The 12,649-nt window shown below is 38.7% G+C and overlaps 1 protein-coding gene across 18 annotated transcripts in view; it reads right to left on the minus strand.

Annotated features, from left to right (window-relative positions):
* Positions 1-3,058: 3,058 nt before the first annotated feature.
* Positions 3,059-12,649, minus strand: part of ABI3BP (ABI family member 3 binding protein) — a 163,849-nt gene continuing 154,258 nt past the window's right edge. For all 18 annotated transcript variants that reach the window (XM_067466635.1, XM_067466633.1, XM_067466631.1 and 15 more), the window contains 5 exons: positions 11,414-11,493; positions 10,123-10,152; positions 8,824-8,985; positions 7,603-7,725; positions 3,059-4,803 (listed from right to left, as the gene is read on the minus strand). In XM_067466635.1, coding sequence (XP_067322736.1) covers positions 4,688-4,803; positions 7,603-7,725; positions 8,824-8,985; positions 10,123-10,152; positions 11,414-11,493 — 511 coding nt within the window. In that variant the 3' untranslated portion in view covers positions 3,059-4,687. The remainder of the gene's footprint in view (positions 4,804-7,602; positions 7,726-8,823; positions 8,986-10,122; positions 10,153-11,413; positions 11,494-12,649) is intronic.

Raw genomic sequence — 12,649 nt, forward strand, 5'->3', positions numbered from 1 at the left:
CTTCTTTCTTGGTATAATTCTAGAAGTGAAAGATTGTACAGTGATGATAGTGTACAGCACTGATCTGGGAGAGAAAGAGAAAGAAGGAAAGATTTCTATATTAAACCGCAAAATACATTCCACCTGTCCTTTTAAGCATTCAGGGGTATCTTGGAACTAGCTGCTGAGAGAGGTCTTAATACATGTGTCAAAATGGGACCACAGAAAACAATATAGTGGAGTGAAATTTCTGTGAACTTTGTGCAGATGCTCAATGGACTAGCTAAATAATAATAATAATAATAATAATAATAATAATAATAATAATAATAATTTTATTTCTTACCCCCCTTGTGGCTCGAGGCGGGTTACAACATAGCTAAAAATACATAATCACTATATAAAATGTAATATGTATTTCTATAAATTACATATATTAAAATAGAAAGCACAATTATTAAAATACATGAGTTTAAAATTCGTTATTAAAACTGGCAGGGTAGGCCCGCTGGAAAAGATAAGTCTTCAGATGTATTTTGAAATATGACAACTCATGTCTGACCTCTTCTGGCAGGTCGTTCCACAGTCTTGGGACGGCCGATGAAAAGATCCTCAGGGTGCAGGCACAGTTTTTCTGCGGTAGTGTAACCCTGTCCAGAACTGGTTGAGACACCTCTAGTCCCAGATTAGGATTCTTGATGGCAAGTACCTGTTTTGTCTGGATTCACTTTCAGTTTGTTTCTCCTCATCCAGCCCATTACCTCATTTAAGCAATCAGAGGAGGCAGGCTGTCCTTAGCTAGAGCTGTTTTGGAAGGATGGAGAAATATATTTGGGTGTTGTTAGCGTATTGATAGCACCCCATCCCATCCCTCCAGATTATCTCTCCCAGTGGTTTAATGTAAATCCTGAAAAGCATTGGGGATAGAATGGCACCCTTTGGGATGCCGTATTACACCTCCTTTTATTTGGAGCCGCTATACCCAAGCACCACCATTTGGAACCTGCCTATATTTGCATGAAATGTTAGCTTTCAGACTATAAAAGAAAAATATGAATACAATGAAACAAGCAGTATGTTTCTGACATACCTTTAGTACTAGGCAAGTTTACCAAATTGTAATTTAGTTACCGTATGACCAATCAGTATATGTGGCACACCACTATTTTCATATGAATGGTCAGTATAAATAAAAGTCCTGAAAACTTTGCCACATAGAGTGTATCAGTGAATGTGAGCAAACAAAGAGCCATGGGCTTCTCTTGCACCTACCTTGGGGAAGTTGGCTTGTGTATGTAGGAGCTCCACCCCTTTCTGAGACAGAAGCTGCTATCCACAGTGTTTTATGATCTTGTTGCCTCTTAATTAGTGCTACGTTCAGTCCAGTAGTCCGCCTCTGATCCTAGAACATGACTATTTATTATTTATTTATTTACAGTATTTATACCCCACCCTTCTCACCCAAACGGGGGCTCAGAGTGGCTTTACAGAAACATACATATGGCAAACATTCAATGCAGATTATACAATAACAAAAAACAGACAACAGATGTAAGGGAAGTTTTCCGCATATTATTTCTAGCATCTTGGAGGCTGGCTTGACTGGCCACGAGGGGGTGTTGTTGCTCCATCTTCCATGCCGAGGAACTTTCCTCCGATCGATGTCCTTTATTACCTCCCCGCTAAAAGCAGTATTTATTTTTTATCTACTTGCATTTCTCCTTTCGACCTGCTAGGTGGGCAGGTGAGCTGGGGCTAATGGCAGGTGCTCAATCCTGACCGGGCTCAAACTGTTGACCTTCCGATGAGCAGGATTTTTCTGCAGCACAGTGGTTTAGCCTGCAATGCTAAGGCCCTCTCATTTATGTACTTATTTATTTATTGTTTATTTATTTCGTGTACTTCTACCCCGCCCTTCTCAACCCCGAGGGGGGACTCAGGGCGGCTTACAAAAAAACAGGCACAATTTGATGCCTACATAATAATACAGATAAACGTATAAAAACAGCAATTAAAGTTATAACAGTTAAAAACAATCAATATATATCACAGTCAGTAAACCAGTCTCATGCTCCGCGTTCAACAATTCCGAGTCCATACTTAATTCTACATTGTCTATTCCTATCAGTTGTCGTAGTCCTTTATTTATCTGCTAGGTTGCCCAAACTCCTGGTTCCAAATCCATGTCTTTAATTTCCTTCTAAAGGAAAGGAGGAATGTCACTGATCTAACTTCCTCAGGGAGTGAATTCCACAGGTGAGGGGCCACCACCGAGAAGGCCCTGCTCCTTGTCCCCACCAATCTCACTTGTGATAGAGGCAGGGCTGAGAGCAGGGCCTCCCCAGAAGATCTTAAACTCCGAGGTGGGATGTAGAGGGAGATCCATTCGGACAGATACGCTGGGCCGGAATCATATAGGGTTTTGTAGGTCAAAACCAGCACTTTGAATTGTGCTCGGAATTGGATCGGCAGCCAGTGGAGCTGACATAACAGAGGGGTGGTATGCTCCCTGTATGGCGCTCCGGTGAGTACTCTGGCTGCCTCCCACTGGACTAATTGAAGTTTCCGAACAGTCTTCAAAGGCAACCCCACGTAGAGTGCGTTGCAGTAATCTAATCGGGATGTAACAAGAGCATGGACCGCTTATCAGAAATATATACATCATTTTTCTAAATAGCTTTGTTCATTTTTCTACCCCTTCAAAATGTGAAACACATAGTGTACATGTTCCTGAATGAACAACACAAATGATTAAAGTGTAAAGTCTAATTATAATGAAACTGTTCACCTTGTGTGATACCTTGGCATGACAAATTGAGCCAGTTATCTTAATGCAATGTCTGAGATCTTTATATGATCTGATCTTTCCAACAGTTAATGCTGGAATAGTCAAACAGGAGATTGCCCTAATGCTCACCTTATACTGTTAAAATTATTATCTGAATCTAGTGAGACACCTTGTCAACGTATTTCAAGCAATCATTGGATTGTTTCTCTTTTAGGATTCAGGTATTGACAAATTTCAAACAATAACTTTCAATTGTGTGTGTTTCCTGCATAGAAATGAGCCAAACACTAATTATGATTAAAAAATTTATTAAGAGTACAGTGTACCTGCAATGTACTTAGAAGATTTTTTTACAATCCACCAACCCAAATATTCCTTGTATTCCTTCTTTATATTTTCTTACATTGAATAAACACCTTTAAAACCTACATCTCTTTATATATAATGTTTACATGTTTAAGCAATACAAATATAGCACTTGGTGTAGAGGGAGAAGGATATCCATTTTCAACAACAGTCTTCATTTTGCCATTCTACAAAGCGGATCACATTACTCTTCCATTTTATATATAGAAAAAGGTATCATTTAAAAAAATACAACCAATGTGTAGCCGTTTTGTATGTTCTGGACGTAATTCATTCTACACATTATTTTACTATCTTCTGCATTAATCAAACACTTGTCTTAGACAAAGCTGCATGATCATTTTCAAAGGTACGTGTCAATCTTATTTATTGATGGGAATGAATGAGTTGTTTCTTGTACTAGCCATAGGCCATGACATCAAACGTTTATTGATGTGACATCATTGGCTGCTGCTTAGATATAGTGTGCTAATTATGTGTGGACATGCACTTATTTTGAAGGAACTTTTCCTTGGAAACAATAAACAAGTCTCTACATAAGTTTATTTTAAAGGAAAAGGCTGTAGGTGAAACATGCCTTTCATAAGAGACATTAATACATGTATACGTTATACTTGGTTATCTTTGCTGGAACATCCAGAATTTTGCCAAGTGGTTTTGTGTTGTTTACAGGATTGTTTTAAGGTTATACATGTAATGATCTGTTTCGTTTGCTGCAGCAAATTGTTGCCCTTAACCTTTGTACCAAAGCAAAAATTAAATTTCTGTAGAGAGCATCTACAATGATGTATAGCTTCCATTTATAGCAAAAGTAAATGCCACAAGAAAATATCTGTACAAGCCCTTTAACAGTTAACTCCAGTCATGCAGGACTTTTGTACTAAAGAGCTATTCTTAATGAGACATTATTGTTTCCTCATTTATGATGTCCTAATTAACATGCTGAGTTAATACGAATGACGAGTATTTCACCACACATCTACATGGTAGAATGGTTGCAAGTATGGTGTCAGTTGTGTGGTTCACTGGCATAGTTTTACAGACTATCTGAGTGAGTTCAAACCTACATATAGCACCATCAGCTGTAGAAGTGTATATTTTCAGAAATGTACATATGAAGTAGCATAAACATAATTCAGGACTTAACCTGACTGAATAATTTAAATGTGTTTGAAAGATGAACAAGAACATGAACTCCAGTAAAGCTCAGAATACATACTTGTTCCTTACCAACTTTTCAATAAAGGTGCCTCAAAATGTTGCAACACTGATAAATAATAAACTACATCTTTAAAAATATGTTGATGGTACCATAAAAAACCAATAGGGAGCCAGCTTCCCAAGACATCCTTTTATGACATCTTCTAACTCTTCCCACAAAAGATCTGTAAATCTGGACAACTTTAAATCAGCCAACAGTACAGTTGAAACAGTTATTGTCATTAGACTTTAGCTTGACAAAGATAATACCATGACACATTTCCATTTCTGATTTTCTCTGGGACAATCATAGCTGTATCCAATCTTTTGCTGTACAGTTCATCTGTTTCCTCACTACCATTTCCCAGGTATTGTAGTTCCACACTCATACCAATGAACATAATTAGTATGTGTCTCAGCTCCTATTCTTCCAAAGTGGACTGGTTCCTGTCGAACGGCTCTAAAAAATCCTGGTAAAACAAAATGGAAAAGCCCAATGTTTGATAGATGCTTCTTTGAGATTTCCAACACCATTAGCTGCTTATTATATGGAAACAAAAACAAGTATATTCCATGGAAAATCAGAATTTTCCTAAGAGTGAAGGTCACTTTAGTTTTACATTAGGACATGCATAAACAATAACTATGGTGCTATGTACTGGATTCTGGCCAGACTCCCCCAAGCACCAATAAGCAGCTGCTGGGACCAATATGGGTCTGTTCCTCTGTCATACTGAAATGGTATCTTCCTGATGTTCCCACTTCCTCCTGTGAGTGATCTTTGGCATGATAAGTAGAAACAAGACTGCTGTTGCAAATCCCTCTTGTGCCAGAGATCAGTCAAGAAAGGGATGGGTGAGTAGGAATGTCTTGATTGACAAGGCGGTCAGATCTCAGCTGATCCCAGCAGTTGCTTATTGGTAAGCGGGATTTAGAGGATTCTCATGGTCCATATGTAGCCACTAAACTAGGAGCTGTGTATGGATTTTGAATATGTTGCAGTTACAAATGGATAACTGTATTCATATTATTCATAACTTTCCAACAGGATTCTACCATTATCTGAAGTTTGTTGTCATCAGTATGCTGATAGTACCCAGCTCTCTCTTTCAACTAATACCAAGGGTGCCTTGTTAGACTACTATAAAGTGCTGTATATGGGGCTGCCCTTGAATAGTCCAAAAGTTACAACTAGTGCAAAACGTGATGTCCAAACTCTTGTCAGATGTGCGTTTTACCAATTTTGTAACATCAGTTTTACGAGAACTGCACTGGCTTCCAATGTGATTCCAAGATCACTTCAAGCTGCTGGTTGTGACCCACAATGTTCCAAGGCAGCCTGTGGCAAGAATATCTGAAATACCTCTTCGTCTTGTGTGAGCCTGGCTGAAATTCAGGATGCTCAGTAGATGCCCCATTGTGTATTTCAATCCTCCCTAAAGTTTGGTGGGTGGATACATGAAATGCGGCTTTTCTCTGTGGCAATTCTGCAACTGTTGGGCGTCTCCCAAAGAAAGTCAGGCTAACCCCATCCCTTCTGAGTTTCTCATGAGCAGCTAAGTCTTTATTGTTTCATTTGGCTTTCAAACTTTAATTAGGGATGGCTGCTCTTGCCGTTTTAACTATCTGTGGTTCTAAACTATTTTCAAACTTGGATTCTAGTCTGTTTTTAACTGCTTTTATTTGTGTATTTAATGTTTTACATGTTTTATGTCTTGTACATCAATTGCCCTGGGCACCCTGGTGGGTTGAGAGGGGGATGAAACACATGCCATGACATATATTTGGTATCCAGCACAATGGAATGGGAGGAAGAGGAAAGGATTCTGTGTCCAAGAATGGGAGATTTCCAAGGGCAGACTTCCCTCTCCATTGTGTGGGCCTCTCTCCCCATGGGTGACAGAGAAATCTAGTCTGCCCCATGTCTAGGGCTAAAGCCTGAATGTCTGTGTTAGACAATGAGTTTTCATAAATCAAGAATTTTAAAGTGTTTAAGCTGTGGCTTAGCATTCTTTTAACTCTTGTAAAATATATTTTACTAGCTATAGTTCTGTAGATGGTGCACAAAATGAAGCGGCAACAAAATTTGAAACCAGTAAAATCAAATAAAAACTATTAAAATGCAGGAAAAAAAACACATTGATGTTTACATTTTTCCTATTTTAATTGTTGTGCTAATGAGAAACTGTATTCTCTATTAGATTTTTAAAAGTCGATCTGGTTATTGTAACTATTTTTGTTGTACAGCATCCAGAGAACTATTACCAGTAGGCTCACTTATACATTTAGTGAAGGCAGGAAATGACTGAGAAGTAAACTTAATGGTTGTCATCCTCTTAAGACAGACATCAAAGTAATACTGCCATACACACACACACACACACACACACAGAGTGGAGAGATGATTTCACCATCTCTTGCATAACACCTTACACACATCTCAAAAGAGATGACAAACACTTTTGCTTTCTGATAGTTCAACAGAGCCAAGGATAGGCTAACAGAGCTGGGTATGTTTAGCCAGAGGAGGTTGAGAGGACACATGATAGCCATGTATAAATATTTGAAAGGATGTCATAAGGAAAATAGAGCAGGCTTGTTTTCTGCTGCCCTAGGAACTAGGACTCAGAGCAATGGGTTCAAATTACAAGAAAGGAGATTCCACTGGAACATTAGGAAGAAATTCCTGACCATAAGAGCTGTTCAATAATGGAACTTTCTACATCACAGTGTGGTGGAAGTTCCTTTTGTGAAGGTTTTTAAACAGAGGCTGGTTGGCCATTTATCGGGGGTACTTTGATTGTGCTTTCCCTGCATTGCAAGGGGTTGGACTAGATGGCTTATGTGGTCTCTTCCAAGTCTATGATTTATGCACATTTTTTGAAATTAAATTGCCTTCAGATTATTTGTATAAAGTGTATATGAAATAATAGATTTTATGTCTAGACTTGTGTTCCATCTCCAAAATATCTTATTATGTATGTATAACAAAATCCGGGTGTTCCAAAATCTGAAAAAGCTATACATTTGAATCATTTATGGTCCCATTAATTTTGGACAAGAGATTCTCAGTCTGTACTATCACAATTGGAACACCATATATTTGGCATCTCTTTATTACATTTTGGAGGCAAAATATTTGGTAGCATAGTATTTTTCTGGAAAGGGATTGCTTCTTTGGATTATATGGGTTTCTTGCTTAAAACTGAGTGCTCTAATCTGTGTGCGTAGATTGTGTTAGGATGCAATATAAACCCTTAAAGACATACCATCTTTGGTAGATAGTTGATCTGATGGAATCTGTTGCCCAGTTCTTCCATCTAAATATGAATCCACAAACTGACAATGATCTTCTCCATGTCCTCTCTGGTCTCCTATATTATAAAATGTACCTGAAAATATTCAGAGTATTTTTAATAATTAATAAAATGTAAGCACCATAAAAAATAAGACAAATGTTGGCAGATTCCTACAAGCAGTCAGGTGTGAATTCACAATATATTTGGAAATCGTGTTGAGCTAAATCTGTTCAAACAGCGAACTATGAGAGCCCTTACCTTTTTTGTGTGCTTTAGGGGAAGAAATGGCTTTCAGTGTTTACCTTTTCAAATTGACATTTCAGGCTCCTTTTCACATTCACTGGAGCAACACTTAAGATGTAACCCACTCTATTTTTCTTTTTTATAATGGCTGTTTGCTGAGATGCTTACATTAGAGGTTTGTGAAATGAGAACAGTAAGGGCTGAATTTTTATAGGATCAGTGATGGCATGTTTACATTGGTAGACACACTCAAATAAACACTCAAATAAAGATGCGTGACTAATGCCTATACATTTGTTTTCGTACCTACTCCTAGGTATGAGAGTAATGCAAATAATATTGCCAGCAGGACCCTGTCTCAGACTTGGATAGTATCAGTAACCCAAATAGCTTTTGTCTGCCATAGGTTTATGATGTCACATGCCATACTTATTTCCCAATAATCTTCATTTCTGTACTGTGACTTTTGGGTTTATGACCATTCCAGTGGGATCCTGTTTAAAACACCATATTTCAAGACATATGCTACCAGTGAAACAACATACTGATATCTTTGTGATGGCTTATGCAGTGGTTCCCAACCTGTGGGTTCCCGGGTGTTTCGACCTACAACTCCCAGAAATCCCAGCCAGTTTATCAGCTGTTAGGATTTCTGGAAGTTGAAGACAAAAACATCTGGGGACCCCCAGGTTGAGAACCGCTGGCTTATAGCTTTTTGATCACATCATGTAAGCCATTCCCATGTTTTACAGACATCCCTTTCATTATGTGATAACGTATCATGCAACTAATTTGTTCAGCAATGATATCATGCACCAGCTATTTTCAGAAGGTACTTTAAGTGTATCAGGACTGACACATACTGCTCTGCTTCCACAAGGCTCTTTGCCAACAGTGCCTATATTGCTACTAGTTGATGGTCCATTGCGTTTGTGTTCAATATCATACCTGTAAGTGTATCGCTGAGATAAATTTTGTATCGGAGTGAATTGCATAGTTGTACACCAACAAATTTCTTGTACCAGGTTCTTTTGACATACTGTTTCCCTTTGCATTCAGAATAGGTATCAGAATTAAATTTGATTTCCGTCCAAATGGCATCTTTCCCCACTGAAACACAACAAGAAATAAGAAGTTGGCTGTAATGTGCAAAGATATGTGTGTGACAGGAACATAGTACTCAAGTGAAAGAGGGAAAGAGCAACATAACTACATTGCATTTATTTATAAAAGTCTCCCCTGATTTTCACAAACTCAGTTCAGCTCATAATAACAACACACAAAATGAACCACAAATGCTGAGGGACTACTGTATTATAGTGAAATATAAAAAGATGCATGAAAAATGTATGGCACCCAGATTATGGAACTTTATTTTCCATGAAACCCAGTTGGTCCATCTCCATAGGCTCTTCAACATCTGGGGAAAATGCATTGCTAATTGCTTGCACTGTTTCAAGCTTTTTTGCACTCATCCCCATTATTTTTGCTGGCTCTGTCTTTTAGTGCTTTGTTTTTTTTATTGCCTGTTTATATCATTGTTTTAATGGTGATGTAAGCTGCCTTCAGGGGGCTGGGTGGCGGGAACAGAAGACAAGATGAAAACAACTTTGCAAATTAAATTCTGAGGAAATGTTTCACTCAGAGCTATATGTAATGAAGATAGCAGAATGTCAAAGCACCAAATAATATTTTCACCCAGTGTCCCACAGAAATCTTCTAAATGAAAAAAACTACCCTCCCTGGATTATATTGAATCTTTTCCTGCTTGCTAGGACCTTATAAGGAGCATAAATTCCTCCAGCAGAAACTGTTGGTAGGTTTTTCCCCCCTAGTGCAACTCAACTTTTTGAAAGCTCAAGCAGAAGCTGATGGCATATTTTCTATAGCTCTGTAGTAGAACACTGCCATGTGCTCTGCTAAATCACTTATTAAGTGAGAAACAGCCTATTCATTTCACAAGCCTGTCTTTTAATTTAATGACAGGCCGAGAAAATACGAGCTGTGTCTGGCTTCTTTCTGCCTGTTGGTTCGGAGCCACTGGAGTGCCACATCATGTTGATGGGGCAGTTCTCAGGTAAACATTGAAACTGGCAGGGACATCTTTGCAAATGGTATAGGATGAAAAAGGTGAAATCATGTGAAAATGCCTTTCTCTTCCAAACCCACTCTGTCATACGGCAGTACATTATCTCACCTCAGAAAAATGCTCTCAACAGACTGTGCTACATGTATAAAAGGACTTACTTGAAATTGGCTCAGTTACTCTTGGGTCCGCTGAGGAAAAAGAAACAAGCACAGGGTCAAACTGCAAAATAATAGCATATCCATGAAGGTGCCAGAAAAGTTTTCCTCCACTTTCTGACATAAATTATAATCTCTGCAATTACAATTTTGTCTGAATTTGGAATAGAACAGTTGGGAAACTGCACTGAACTAATAAGTTATTTACAAATGAGTTCCAGTGACTGCAGGACATTGCCATTAAAATTTGGTCAGTATTGTCTATCAGCTATTTAAAAAAATATGCTTAGTTATATATACTTAAGTATATCTAGTTGAGATCATGAATATGGAACATCTATGGATGAATAAATCTAGGTATTCTGAACTCATGATTGCTACTCAGTCATGATTGTGACACAACCACAATGACTGTAACTCCTTATCACAACTTACTTCACTTAAGATTTTTTTTACTTATTTTACTCTATCCCTGACTTACTAGACTTTACAACTTGCTTTAGCATCAGATGCATGGCCAGAAGTGAATGAGTGAATGTTGTTTCCATCAGGTTTTGAAGGGCTGGATTAGAAAATGTTACTCAGGAATTCATCATATGATGCAGGCAAATTGCAACTACAGCAGGACAGCAGTATATTTGCTCTAGACGTATCACATGATGTCTCTCCTTTCCAAACACTATCCCAGTGGGAGATGGTTGGAAGGCATCCTTTTTACAAAAGGAGGTCTTTCACAGATTATTTGTGCTCATAACAGAAATGGTTTCCAAGCTGTTTCTCATCAAGAGAATAATGGGAAAGAAGTGGTGTCACATGATAAGCACAAGGTAAAGATGCCGCTGTCCCGCTGTAATTGTGATTTCTCTGTCTTGTGTAATGAACTCCTTAGTTAAGTAGTTGATACAGACTAAGCAGACATTGGCTCTATACTTTCTACTTTGTTCCCCTGAACCCTGAAATGCACCAGCTCCAACCTAGTGCCAGATAATAGCCATTTAGTGTTTGCTCCCCCCACTTCTCTCCTGGCGCGCCATTTTTATGCGCTGGGAGAGCTGGCTGAGGCGTGTAATGGAGGACAGGTAAGTTTTCATTACTTTTCTAAGGGGTCTGGGGGTTTGGGGGAGGGGAGTAGGGCCTCCAGACATTCTCTCGGGCTAGTCCTGAGAGAACATCTGGGCACCCACCCCAGAAAGTGTGTGCTTTTTAAAATGCAGATTCTCCTGGGATAAAGGCCTGTCTGGATCCGGCCCTAAAGAGACTTGCAACTAATTGATACAATTATTGCTACTCTTACCTGATTCAGTTTTAAATGGCATTGATTCACTACTTGGACCTTCACCAAGGGGATTGCTTGGTATCACCTGAAATGCATAACTAAAAAGAATATGATAAAAATTGTGAGCTTTGATGCTGAATTTTAATATCACCCCCCCCCCCCTTTTGTAAAGCAATAATACTATTCTCTTACCATTGAGGACTATTGTAGAGTTTTAAGAAAATTAAGATAGCTTGAAAATTTAACAATAAAGTTGTCTAAATGCTTCCTTCACCCCACATGGCATAATCTATGTTTGAAATGCTTTGTATTTTGAAAACATACCATCACATAAGATCGATACACATATTTGATTTTGCCTTATATACAGTACATACTACAGAAAACCAGTAGATATTTATTGTATCATATTATACCACAACTGATATGGGCAGGTTACAAAAAAAACAACTAAAAAAGAAAATGCAATGAAATAAAGTGTAATACAATAAAAAGCATAGAAAAATATATAGAATCATAGAATCATAGAGTTGGAAGAAACCTCATGGGCCATCCAGTCCAACCCCCTGCCAAGAAGCAGGAAAATTGCATTCATAGAGTTGGATTAGAATTGCATTCACCCTCGACAGATGGCCATCCAGCCTCTGTTTAAAAGCCTCTAAAGAAGGAGCCTGCACCACACTCTGGGGCAGAGAGTTCCACTGCTGAACAGCTCTCACAGTCAGGAAGTTCTTCCTAATGTTCAGATGGAATCTCCTTTCTTGTAGTTTGAAGCCATTGTTCCGCATCCTAGTCTCCAAGGAAGCAGAAAACAAGCTTGCTCCCTCCTCCCTATGACTTCTTCTCACATATTTATACATGGTTATCATGTCTCCTCTCAGCCTTCTCTTCTTCAGGATAAACATGCCCAGCTCCTTAAGCTGCTCCTCATAGGGCTTGTTCTCCAGAGCCTTGATCATTTTAGTCGCCCTCCTCTGGACACATTCCAGCTTGTCAATATCTCTCTTCAATTGTGGTACCCAGAATTGGACACAGTATTCCAGATGTGGCCTAACCAAGGTAGAATAGAGGGGTAGCATTACCTCCCTGGATCTAGACACTATACTCCTATTGATGCAGGCCAAAATCCCATTGGCTTTTTTTGCTGCCACATCACATTCTTGGCTCATATTTAACTTGTTGCCACGAGGATCCCAAGATCTTTTTCACACGTACTGCTCTCGAGCCACACGCCACCCATTCTGTATCTTTGCA

The sequence above is a fragment of the Anolis sagrei genome, chromosome 3, assembly GCF_037176765.1.
Source record: "Anolis sagrei isolate rAnoSag1 chromosome 3, rAnoSag1.mat, whole genome shotgun sequence".
Classification (NCBI taxonomy): Eukaryota; Metazoa; Chordata; class Lepidosauria; order Squamata; family Dactyloidae; genus Anolis; species Anolis sagrei.